The sequence below is a fragment of the Sciurus carolinensis genome, chromosome 10 (assembly GCF_902686445.1).
Source record: "Sciurus carolinensis chromosome 10, mSciCar1.2, whole genome shotgun sequence".
In the NCBI taxonomy this organism is placed as follows: Eukaryota; Metazoa; Chordata; class Mammalia; order Rodentia; family Sciuridae; genus Sciurus; species Sciurus carolinensis.
Window position 1 is genome coordinate 30,523,820 of NC_062222.1, and position 13,587 is coordinate 30,537,406.

At 32.9% G+C, this 13,587-nt stretch overlaps 1 protein-coding gene across 4 annotated transcripts in view; it reads right to left on the bottom strand.

Annotated features, from left to right (window-relative positions):
• Positions 1-1,016: 1,016 nt before the first annotated feature.
• Map9 (microtubule associated protein 9) overlaps positions 1,017-13,587 on the bottom strand; it is a 31,363-nt gene continuing 18,792 nt past the window's right edge. For 3 of the 4 annotated variants that reach the window (XM_047566589.1, XM_047566588.1, XM_047566591.1), the window contains 6 exons: positions 13,142-13,298; positions 12,181-12,270; positions 10,408-10,569; positions 10,136-10,281; positions 9,433-9,565; positions 1,017-4,047 (listed from right to left, as the gene is read on the bottom strand). In XM_047566589.1, the coding sequence (XP_047422545.1) occupies positions 3,925-4,047; positions 9,433-9,565; positions 10,136-10,281; positions 10,408-10,569; positions 12,181-12,270; positions 13,142-13,298 (811 nt within the window). In that variant the 3' untranslated portion in view covers positions 1,017-3,924. Of the gene's footprint in view, positions 4,048-9,431; positions 9,588-10,135; positions 10,282-10,407; positions 10,570-12,180; positions 12,271-13,141; positions 13,299-13,587 lie in introns of those variants that run through there. The other variant, XM_047566590.1, reaches the window with a different exon arrangement.

The window sequence follows — 13,587 nt, forward strand, 5'->3', positions numbered from 1 at the left end:
AATAAATTATTACATGAAAATGTGCTACCAAAAGCATACATTAAATATATCTCCCCCAGTAATTGCTAAAACATCCTAAATTCAACACCAATAATTTTGTCTACCCAAATCAACATTATACAATTACATATAATATACATATTCCCAAATAACAGGAATACAGGATGTTTTTAAAATATAAGAACTTAAAAGCTTTCCAATTAAGCATTTAACATCATTGCAATATTCTATCAGTTTAACTAGGATTAGGAGAATTCAAAATTGTTTAGTGCAAAATGGAAGCATGTGGGTGGGTTTAAATAACTTTTAATATAATACTACTAAAATCAGAGCAAGGATTAAATTAGGGATATCTAAGTTTCCTATACTAGTTTATTTTGGGCAGTGATTTTGAAAACATGCACTTTCCCTTATTTTGTGAAATCCCTTTTTTCTATTGTTGTAGGCCATAACTGAGGATTTAAGAAATTTTATTATTTTTCACACACTTTAAATAACAGTGTCAGTACCCAAATAAATTTGGTTTGAAGGATGGTTCTGGAGAAAGCATATACAATTTATGAACACCTAACTACCATTAGGTACAACTTGGACAACAGTGAAAAATATTAGCTTCATTTCAATTTAAAAAAATAAATGGACTTACATTTTCAAAGTGTGTGATGTAAATACAAACTACTGGGATATTGTCAATCTATGAATAGCTCATTTTTTTTCATTAAGAAACTTTTAGGTTCTTTCAGATCTAAAATGACATTTTATGTAATGTTACCATTTTCTTGGTTATTATGGAACTTGAATTCAATGTAAAGGTTTATTTTAGTGTTAATATTTAAATTTATTCATAAGTGCTTTCTGGGGAAATTTATTTTCAATAATACTCAAAAAATTCAAAAAATTCCTATTTTCTTTGAAATCAGCATTCTTTAAGTGATCAATTTATTTATTTATTTATTTGTGTGGCACTGAGGATTGAACCCAAGGGCACTTAAACACTGAGTCACATCCCCAGCCTTTTTCGTGTTTCATTTAGAGACAGGGTCTCACTAAGTTGCTTAGGGCCTTGCTAAGTTGCTGAGGCTGTCTTTGAACTCACTGGCTTTGAATTCCAGCCTCCCAAATTGCTGGGATTACAGATGTAACCTCGCCAGACTGATCAATGCAATTTATAGGTTGGTCATTTAATATGAACTTCTGTAGAATTTTTGTATCTTTAATTTGAATTAAATATTCCCTTATATATTAATGAAAACAATAAGTTAGATATTTATGATATTTGATGCTTTCTAAGGAAATATGGGAAAAATCATACCCATTAAATATTCAAAGGAATATTATCAGTCTAGATTATCTCCTTTGGATTTGAGAAAGTAAACAGTAGTTTAGTACTGTATTTTCATTTATTTCTCCAAACTCAGCTTTATTTCTGCTATGCAAGAGGTGATTTCATTCATCTACATGATTTCAGCACTAGCTGGTATGAACAAAAAATAACATATTATGATAGTAAGATAAAAATCTCTAGTCATATTTGAGAGAAATGATTTGCTGGGAGTTCACAGACATCTCAATTTCTTATTTTGTCCTAATTCAGAAGCAACCCTAAAAAAAAAAAAAAATCAGCACTTTTATTTTAAAAGGGCCCTGCTACAAGCAGTACTTTATTTTCTTTTGAGTGGTACGGCACAGACTGGCAGGGAGGTAGAGTTCTTCCTGTACGCTAAAATGTGCAATGCCGGATAACCATTGGCAATTCTGTCTATGCTGACCTTCTCACATTCATGAAGAGGAGAAATGTAGGGCGGTAAATAAATGACAACAATGAGTACTTATTAAGTCCTTATTATGTGACAAATACTAGACATTAATTAACTAATCTCATTCTATTCTCGAAACTTAGGAGGTAACAATAGCAAGCCACTAATACATAACATAGAAAAAATGATCAGGAAGTTCAAATATATTTAATATGAAATCTATGACATGTACATTTATGGCCTCTGGTCCCCCAAAGTAGCTGTGCCTTCTTATTTTTCCTTTTATTCCCTTGGATGTTGCAAATCTTTTTAGCTCTGTATATCTAATTCAATACAAGAAACACTTAACAATCTATTCTGGTAGGCATTAAGTTTGGTACCAAGGGGCACGTGGCTGAATGAGAAGTCCTAAATCCCATGCTGATGATACATACTGCTGGTAATTACTTCAATTTCATGAAGTATTCTCCTAGTTGTAGCAGTATAAAAAGTCTTCTAGTTTTATTTATGAAATTTCTTACTTACATATGATCTTTCAAAGTGATCCTTGACATCTCATCTGGCACAAACACTGCAGTAAGTTTAGTGCTCAGTCTATGAAACCTCCTGAAATTCCTTTTGAAATCTCAAAGCCTGCATTACATAACCTGCTGAACTTTCTAACACTCTAATATTAGATACAAGAGGTTTCAGTAACTCCTTAAATCTTATGAATTCCTACTTCATCTTATAGATTTAATAAGGTCCATCATCTCTAATAACTCCCAGCTCTTTCTTCAGGGAAATACAATCACTGGATAACAATACATGGTTTCAAGCTCTGAGAATTAAAAATGTGTTTGCAAGTTTGATGAAGACAGAGGTTTTGACAGATCCTACAATTTCTGAGGTCACATGGGCATGTAAAAAAGCACAAGGGCTCTGCAGGAAGGCTGCTCAGCCTTCATCAGTCTGGTCTTGACTCAGTTTCACACAAGATGTATGGCAAGTTATTGGTTTTTCTATGTCTTAGCATTTTTATCTGCAAAAATTAAGCTAATAATACCTATCCTGAATACGCGTTGTGAAGATGAGATATAACATTTGTAAAGATTCAGCAGAGATGATATAAGTTCTCTGTAAATAGTAACTTTATTTTCATTCATTGTCTCTGCACTGAATTATTGATTAAAGCAGCATTTCAACTCTGAGAGTGGACAGCTGGTCTGTATTAAAATATAATGACCAGGTCAAGTATGAGACTAGTTAATACAAACATATGCAGAGAACAAACAAATAAATAAAAGTTCTTTGGATATTTTCTATACAGTTACTTTCTCATTCCGCTGTTTTCTAAACACAGGCTTTAAAAGTCTGGATTAGTTAAAAGGACAAGAGTCACCTTCATCATCTTTATGGCTTTAGTCTAGAAAATTATATGATAATGACCTTGAACTATTGAGGAATTTCCAAAAATATGTAAGTATATCACTACCATAAAATTGCTGTATTTGATATCTCTGAACTAGTAAAGTGAGATAGAATTTCGAGAGAAAGCTTTCATTATAAAGTGCCTATGATTGTCATGTAAGCCTGGAGTAAAGCACACGCATATTAAATATAAGGCAAAATTCTTAAATAAAATGCCTCACTGATTACAATTTTACTGAACTATTGCCTCAATTGCCCCAAATTCTAACCTGCACAGTGGAGAGGCAATTGCTTTTAGCTAAACATCAGTTTTAGAAGAAATAACATATGCATACTCCCCAGCATCCATTCATTATAAAACCTGAATCCAAAAGCATGATCATCCACAAATCTAATTATTTCTATGACTATGGTACCTAAATGGTTTCCTTGTTTTTTAGCTTAACATATTCAAATACAGTGCAAAGGTTAATGAAAGTGATCAAGGATCATTCCGCTTTCAGAATTATAGGCTATGATAAAGCTTTATGCATTTCAATAGTTAGAGCAACCTGATTATTAGCTTTTCATTTGAGGTGGTTTATCTATAGTTCAAAAATGCTTCCACTGATTAAAGTTCAAAGTATCTTTCTCATTCTCAACCGAAAAGTCTAGCATTTAATTAAAATAGATTTTTCTAACTATAAGTAATTGAATTAACGTTCTAAACCCATGACTAAAATTGGCAATTTGGTAAATAATTTAAGAAGGAGGATCGTCAAAACACCTTTGAGAACACAGTTCTGCTCGGGGGGCTCCACGGGGGAAGTGCCTCCTGGTCAAGAAAGGAATGGCGTTTCTTTTGCTTTCGTTCAATTCTTTCTTGTCTTTCTTTCTTTTCCTAAAGAAAAAATAGAAAACTATAAACTTATACACATATGTGAACATTATTTTAAATCAAGCTGCTTGATGAAGAACAAAATAATCCATTTTACGATTCTTATATGCTATTTCCTGGCTTAACTGGTTGTAAATAACCAGAAACTAGGGAATACTAGCTAATTTTTCTATATGCTATCAAAAGCTATTCATGTGACTCCATTTTTGTGAATATTAAAAATGATAATATTAAAATTTGTGCAAAATAGGAAAAACACCTATAATTCTATAGCTGATAAACAGTAATTGTTAAAAGGTGGTGATTACTTTCTGAGAATAGATGCTTAGAAGTAAATTTACTGGATGCAGAACTTGAATGTGCCAGCACAGCAAGAGATCATCCATATTTTTTACACTAAATGGAAGTTCTACTTTCATGTTTTTTTGTTTATTAATAAACTTAAGTATATAGTCAAACATTTCTTTAGCTGTTTAGTGAATTTTCTGTCTAATTACCTGGCCTATATGGTTATCGGTGCTTTTCATTTGTAGCAATTTGCATATTTTCAAATAAATATTATCATTGCATAAAATATTTTATCAACATTACCTCTGATATTCCTCAACTTTAAAAAAAAAAGGTATTAAGAAACATTTCAACCATAGAAAACCATTTAAGAATATTATCATCAAAACTCAAGCACAATTAAAAACAGGTAAACATGACCAATATTCCTGAAGTTCCCTGAATCTGCCCCTCATCATGTCTTTCTCCCCTCACTCCGCTGAATTGTTACTCTGAATTTGATGCTTATCATTGCTTATCATTTGATGCTTATCATTGCTTATCATTTGATGCTTATCATGTATCATGTTCTTACATATGCCAGGTTGCAAGGTGTCCTGTGGGTCTATTATTCTATTGGCACAATGCTGCCTCGATTTCTGTTTGTTCAGTCAGTTGTAAACGTGACAAGCTCCTACTCTGGGTCAAGTATAAAGTGATTATAAAATCCAAACACACAGATATGGACCCTGATAAGGTTCAAAATGTACAGATAATAACAAGTAAATACATAACACATAATTCCAAATTGTGCAATTTTCCATAAAACATAATTGTTATGATAAAGAATAAATGAGAGTTCTTATTTTCAAAGGAAAGTGGATTTAAAGGAAGTCATTTTAAAGTGAAACATGTTGGATAAGAGAAGCAACTTGTGACTATATTGTGGGGTGGGCACTTTAAGTAGAGAAAACAGGTGGGAGGGCTCTGGAGAGTGGGAGAAGCTTGGGATGCAGGAGGCAATAAGAGAGCCAGTGTGAGCCACACTTGCGGGGAGAAGGGTGAAGGGAACCAAAGAGAATGAAAAGGGAGATGAATAACATCGTATGGAACTTTGCAGGCCGTGTCAGTATTTAGAACTTAGGTTGAAAAAAGAAAAAAAAAAAAAAAAAAAAGCAGTAAGTGATCCGGAGAGGGAAGGCTGGAGGCAGAAGAGGAAACAACTGTGCAGCACTCTGGGAGTTCTGGAAAGTGGGGACAGGAAAGCAATCATCAGATTGACTAGTTGGATTGGCAAACCTGTGACTTTCAAATCATAATCTCAGTGTAGTGATGGAGACAGAGGCAGAGACAAGACTGGAGTGAATGAGGCTGAAAAGGATAAGTTGAATTGTGAAAGTGTTGCAAAACTTTCTAGAAGTTTAGTTATGAAGAAAAGCAGAAAATGGGGAAACCAGAGCTGGGCTGAAATGCCAGACTGAGAGCTGATTTTTGTTTAAGATTACATATCGTGCCACATGATGGGAATATTCCGGAGGGTAGAAAGAATTCTGCTTCACAAAGGGGTGAAAGGGTAAGTTCGTATTTTATTACTTGACTGAGGAACAGTTCTGTTTCATATTGTTTTGGAAAAGTTATCTTTCACATTTTTACCTTTTTATCATACCAGATGAATTTTAGAACCATGACATTTCACTGCACATACTCTCCTCAATGAAATGGCTGAGTTTCTGGGGATTAGCATGAAAACCGATTGTTTATCTCCCTGTACCCAAGGTTAATAGCACTTGGTCTTTCCACCCTGCAACTTGAATTGTCTCTCCGCTTCTTAACTTCTCTGCTAATTTGGTGGTTTCCTCCTACTGGTGATTTTCTCATATTTTTCAAAGAGAAGCAGGATCAGAGAAACCCTCAGACAATCCTGCCTCTACAGGCTGATGGCTTGGGAGCAGAGGCATTGCCATAAGTTATTGGTGTCTCTGCATCTTCCATCAGTACACACACGGGTGGATAAATGTCACAAGAACGATTAGGTGATGCAAGATCCATTCATATACTATTATCACACACAGCAGAAGACTGAAGAGAGGTATGAGGTAGTTCTTTTCAGTCTTTAATATCCTGGCTTCATGTCCTGGCTCCATGTCATAGAATGTTGGCATGTTTGCTAATCCTGTTAAAGCAAAGTAGGAGCTTCCTTTCAGAAACTTAATTGAGAAAGGAAAACATGTAATCAGATCATCTTTAGTTATTTTAGTACTTTAGAGAGAGGTGGACCATCCTGCTATGTGGGGGGTAAAGCAGTGACCAGTCTGTAGTCACAGAAATTGACTGAATGTGACTTTCTTTTTTTTTTTTCCTCTCTATTTCATTTAACACGTAAAGGTAGGGAGAAAAACTTGAGAAAAGTTTGATCTTAATTAGTAGGATGCTGAAAAGCTGAGATAGGATAGAGGCAATTATTATTCTTAATATCAATGAACAGGAATCCATAGTGTTACCTCAGTGATACCTGCAAGAATCCACTGAATCCTGGCTGCCAACTGTGGGAGGCTGAACTTTCTGCTCACTTCTTTATGGCAGGTAACTATGAATTAATCTGGGAACTGGCATAAAGAAGGGAGTCTTTGGTGATAACGTCCCTCTAAAACAACTACCCACCACATGATTTCTACCCAAGCTAGGTTGTAATCAAAATTTCGAAATGTTATTTTACAGGAATATTGACATCATAAGATAAATTTCAATAAGGACTTGGTAAGGCAGAGAGTAGCTCTGTAGCATGCTGTATCTTCATGGTTTTTTGGTAGAAATTTTGCTACATATCAAAATATGCTATTTTGTCTTAGGTCTTTGATGAGATTTTGTTCTCCTAAGGACTGATGAAAATGAGCAAGTGACTAAATACTATGGTCAAAAATAGAGTTGACTAACCAGGACTTAGTCATAGTCTATTTTCTAGGAAATATAGAGATAAAATTGAAAACTCAAACTTTTACACTTATTTACTGGGTTACTAGCAGTAAGTATACATCTTCTATGACTTTAAAACATCTTTGAGAACAAAACACTAAGAATTTAATCTAAGGAAACCATCATGAAACACTGTCTTCCTCATTCAGATATCAAACCAATTTCAATCACTTTATACTATTTCTTGGCATAGAATTAGCATAAAGCAGAACAAAATTCAACACATGATGATAAATTCTGCTGGTTCCTTAAAAATGGGTTCACATTACATTACTTCAGGGAGAGCTGATACCTTTAGAACATCATTATAAGGTTAAGTGTTTCTATCCAAGTGCAGCTTTGTTCCATTTTTTCAAGTCTTCATTTGTGTACAGCAGGAGAGTTCTAAAGTTTTCTTTATTTTGGTCTTGCACATTTCTTAAGCTTATTCCTAAGTGTCTTTTATTCTATCATCAAATGTTAACTTTGGTCTCAGGTCTCAACTATTGTTGATTCTAAAGTTTATGTCAAAAAATAAATAAGAATCATCAGAAATACTGTGAAAGAACCACCAAGATGGGAGATTAACCCAAACAGATATTTAGACATATGGAGCTTAGTAATAAAATATATATATGTAATATGTATCATGAGATTGACCACGGAATAGAAAGTCAAGGAACAGACCCGAAAGTATGGGAATTGATATAATAAAGATAGCAGCTCTAATTAGTGGCCAAAATTGGGCTACTCTGTAAAAGATCAGTTGGAATAAATAAAGTTGGAATTGTATTTCCCATTTTGTATCAGAATAAAGTCTAGGTAGCACAAATGGTAAGATATTAAGTAACTCAGTAAGACCTGTCTCTGAATAAAATACAAAATATGGCTGGGGATGTGACTCAGTGGTCAAGTGCCCCTGAGTTCCATACCCAGTACCCCATCCCCCACAAAAAGATATTAAAGTCATTGGATAAAAAAAAATGGGAAAACTTTGATTTAACCTCAAATTATGGAGAGCATCTTTTTAACTATGTTTAAAATCCAGATGTCAAAAAAATTTTAATAAATCTAATACCTAAAAATAAAATTAAATTCTTCATGGCTTAAAAATAATATAAGGAAAATTAAGAAGCCAACACTAGAGTGGGAAAAATATTTGTACCTTATATCAGAAATGATGGGCTAATTTCCCTAATACATATAAATAGCTTCTATAAATCAATAAGAAAAAGACCCAAAATCCATTCGGTATATGTACAGTCCATGAATTAATGGTTTATAGGAGAAAAATATACAAATGACCCTTTTACAAATAAAAACATGTTCAAGTTTAATCAAAGAAATACAAATAAAAAATACCTGGGGTGACATCTCTTAACTAGAAGATTGAGAAGAATTCAAAAAGAGTATAACAGAAACTCTACTGGATAGAATGTGGAAAATTTTATATTTTCAGACTGCCGAATGAGGTGACTGTGTAACTATTCATAAAAATGTATTCCCTACTTTCAAGAAGCACTATTCATGAGAATACATTATCTATTAAAAATTAATAAAATAATCTTTTATATTTTAAAATGAAAAACTTCATTTGGTTTGATGTCAACAAAAAACAACTTTCATAACAGTCAATAAATGAAAAACAACTATATAAAGCCCAGCTAGATACTATTCCTTCTAAACCTCAAACTTGGTGTCTTTTAAAAACACTTAAGACTTTCTTCTTGAGATCACCAGACATAAAAAGAATAAATAAAAAGAATAAAAAATGGAATAACTTTCTCACCATTAAGTTGAATGTTATTATTTGTCATGACCAAGTTTCACCTAAAATTACCTGCATGCACTTGGTATGTTAGATGCACTTGGTATGTTGATGTCAGATGCAAGAACTACCGCGAAGGAAGAAGAGAGTGACTGGTAAAAGGCTGAAGGTGGGAATGTGGTGATGGAGAGATGGTAACTGGAGTTTCAGCCTGGGTGCTCAAGGGAGCAGTCGAGGCATTGACAGAAATGATAAACAGAAGAAATATGATATGTACAGAGGAGAGAATGGACTCAAGCAGGCAGTCCCAGGAGAAACAATCAATAGGTGTGGAATTAGGAAGAGAAAGGCACAAAAAGGGCATTGAAAAAAACACAAGTGGTTGAGTAAATAATACCTACCAGCCATTTTTCATATTCATTGATAGCTTGTTTATCTTTATCTTTTTTCTCAGCTCTTTTCAATTCTTCCTTCCTTTTCTCATTTATTTTCTCTTTTTCTTTTTGCTTGAAAAAAGCTTCCTTTTTTTCATTCCTATGTAGGATAGTATAAAACACTGGAAGGTTAAAGGAGAATAGATAATAAAGATTCTCAAAAACAGCTTTGGCAAAGAATGAGATTGAGAGGCATTAGTAAATATCAAGTGTTATGGTTTACATGGGGTGGTGTCCCCCAACAGCTCATGAATTAGTTGAATTAATCCCCTGACAGGGACTCACTGGTTGGCAACTGTAGGCAGGTAAGGTGTGGCTAGAGGAGGTGGGTCACTGGGGGTGTGCCTTGGGGTTCATATTTTGTCCTGGTGAGGAGAGCTCCCTCCCTCTCTCTCTCTATTTCTTGGTGGTCACATTCTGCTTTCCTCCACCACACTCTTCCACCATGATATTTTGCCTCACCTTGGGCCCCAAAGAATGGATTTGGCCATCTATAGACTAAAACTTCTGAAATTGTGAGTCCCCAAATAAACTTTTCCTTCATTAATTATTCTTGTCAGGTCTTTTTGGTCATCACAGCAAAATTGCTTACTAAAATATTAAGTAAATAAATTTTGGAAAAGCCTCAATGGCCATTACATCCATCAGAAGATTTTAAATTTTGGATTACCATTTTTCAACGGCAGTTAAGTTATCTTTCTTTTTCTCAGCAACAGTTTCCTCCTCTTTCTGTTTCTTTGCTCTTTCAAATTCTTTTTCCTTTTTAGTTTTCTCTTTAAGATATTCCATTTTTTTCTCTTTCCATTTTTCAAAAGCCTGAAAAAGTTCAGAATGACTTTCTTACTGTGAATATTAAAAAAATAAGTAAAAATATAGTTAAGCATTGATTTTGGTTCATATGTTTAAAAATTACTAAGAAAGGTATTTAAAACTTTTTAATACTTGTAGTGCTTCTCCTTTTCTCACAGCATTTTCTTCCTCGGTTTTCTTCTTATTTTTCTCCTCAAGCCTCTTTTTTGCAGCTATTTTCTTTGCTTCCTTTTCTTTCATAGCCTTCCAGGCCTCAAATGATGCTAATGCTTCTTCTCTCTTGGCAGCTTTTTTCTATTTTGGAAAAAATAATAGATATATAATATGTATGAATAGATAAATTTATAAATTTACATTTTAATATATATATATATGTGTGTGTATTTTATATATATATATATTTATTTATTTATTTATTTATCGTTAATTCCTGGATAATCATCACATACAGACATTAAATTCCAAAGCAGATAATTTATTCAGAATGGTTTAGACAATTTAATTAAAAAAAAAAAAAATCCGAGCCAGGAGTGGTGACATATACCTGTAATCCCAGAAACTTGGGAGGCTGAGGCAGGAGAACTGCAGACTTAAGACCAGCCTCAGCAACTTAATGAGACCCAGTCTCAAAATTAAAAAAAGAAAAAAAAAAGGGCTGAGGGTGTAGCTCAGTGGTGGAGTCCCCTGGTTCAATCACCAGTACCACTAAATAAATAAATAAATAAATAAATAAATAAAAATTAAATGCCAAAAACATCCTTTTTCTAAAACATTTCTCACATACTGACTTAATATTAGTAAGGAAGAGGTCAACTATTATTTTTGGAAATGGAAAAAACAAGTACTATCAAAATAATCTCTAGTAGGTTGAGAGGTTCTGTAAAAATGTTCAGGAAAAAAATTCTGGAAAATCATAGACTTATAAAATAAGGGTAAGGTAAATTTTTAGAGCTAAGTCATATAGTAAGGACAGATTTTGGTTTGAAACCTAGTTTTGAATATCACACCATAAAGTTGTTAGCACACTAACATATTCTAAATGTTGAAAATATGCCAGACTGGAAAATATGTATGTGATTGTACAGCAAGGATGTTATCCCATAATATTCAATAATTGACTAAGAATATAATTAAATCGCATAAAACCTTATCATGGAGCAAACTTAATTGATTAGTGAAAGTACAGTTCAGATCCAGCGTGAAGGGCTACATTACTGCCCAGAGCCACATAATGCCTCAGTGTGGTAACAGGTGCACAGCGCGCCCCAGGAAGTCTGCACACAGACGGATTCATCATAGTTCTCTTCAATTTGGAAACGTCTTTCTGAATCAGTTTTATATTGAGTAGCACAATAAAGGGGTTTTTCAGAGCTTTTACTTTAGAAGACAGGAAAGAGCTGAGCATTGTAGCCTATTAGGCAGGAGTGAGAGGAAGAGATTGAAAGTCCAGGAGGGACTGGAACAAGAGTCCAGCTTGGGTCCATGGGACAGAATGTGGGTCAAGAGCTCAGGTTTGTTTGAGGACATACAAAACTCGAAAGGGAAAAGAGAAAAAAAGAAGATGGATGTCTGAAGAACCTGTGAATTCTTGGCTAAGTTCTAACTGATGTCAATTTTTAAGAGTGCATTAAATGGTCACAAGCAGTAAGAAGTTCAAAATTAGTTATGCCATACCTATCTTATGCATAAAAAACAAAATAAAAATTTGTCTCTGTATATTAAAAGTTCTATTTATGTCCAACTGAAAATATATAAAGGATAAGAGAAATATAATCAGAAATCAAGTCTTTTAAATATGTTATTTCAGCATTTAAAAAACTGTTGGTTTAGAAATCTTAAATATTCAGAGAAACTTTATTGACATAACAATCGAGAACATTTTTCACTTCTTTATTTCACAAATACCTGTTCATTTTGTATCCTTAAGTTTTCGCTTTCAATCCTTTTTATTCTGTGCATTTCATGTAGATAAACATTTTTCTTTTCCAACCATTCCTGTGAGAATAAAGAAAAGATTATATTCTATTCAAAGTATCCCAAATGAATCAGAATTCTTATCTAAAATTTCCAAAATACTTGAGTAAAGCTTTAAGAAGCAAAACAAAAAATTCATAAATTTTATATAAACTAGTATTATTTTTCTTTTTCTAATATTCTAATACATAAGAATTGAGTATATTTAAGAAAATTATATGTATATTATCCTTCTTACTACCAACAATATTGACTTCAAAGATTTAACATAATGGCCAAATATATCAACCTTTTTACCCTGATCTTTACTTGTACCATTTCCTAAAGTATACTATTCTGTATAACAAACAAAAGGTGATGCTTATTGAAACTGAAAAAAAATTAAGAAAATCTTTTTCTGTGTAAACTAACAATGTTTCAGAAGAGAAAACTTTAGGAATTAATTTTGTTCATAAACAATATAAAATTTTATGAAAAAATAGGATAATATATAATATATATCAATATTTTGACTTTTGTTATATTTCTATAAATTATTATGATTTCTTCTCTTTTTTAAAAACAACTACGTTCATCTAAAAACAAAGCATGGAAGCTAATAACTGAGTAATCTAGCTTTGGTTTGCTCAGGCATTTTAAAGGAAAATCTTTTCTCCCCAAATTAAGTATCAAACCATCATTTTCTAGGGCTGGGAATGTAGCTCAGTGGTAGAAGTCATGATAAACATTTGTTATGCCCTGGGTTGAACCTCCCACACATAAAACAAAACAAAACAAAACAAAATTATAAGACCAAAATGAAAGCAACAACAACATCAAAATTTCTAGTAGTCTTTTCATTTGCTGATATGGAAATAATTAATTCTTCTTTTTAAAAATACTTTCTTTTTACCTGATAAACAGCTGCCCTTATGTGATCTGCTTTGTCAGGTTCTAAACTCTGCTTTTGGTCCAAGACTTTCAGGGTCCCTAAATAGTGAGAAGAGGTAGTTGTCGATGGACTTCTCCTTACAGAACTGGATTTCTTTAAAAACTCAGAGGTCATTAATCTGAAAAGTTTCAAATGAATAAAGATAAAGTATTTCAATTGCAATTACAGAAGAGAGATCTATTAAAATATGAACTACTATTTTTATATTTCAAAACTCTATTGTAATTTAATACATTATACTTACTTTCATAATGATACAGCTAAAAAGTAGGTTTTTCCTTAGTCTACAAAGAATTCTATTAAACTTTATAACTTTAAGTGATATCATTTTAAGTTGCACTTTTTAGGTATTTAAAATTGAAACCTTTAAAAAAAACATAGGTCATATCTCAAGTTATACAGAGGTA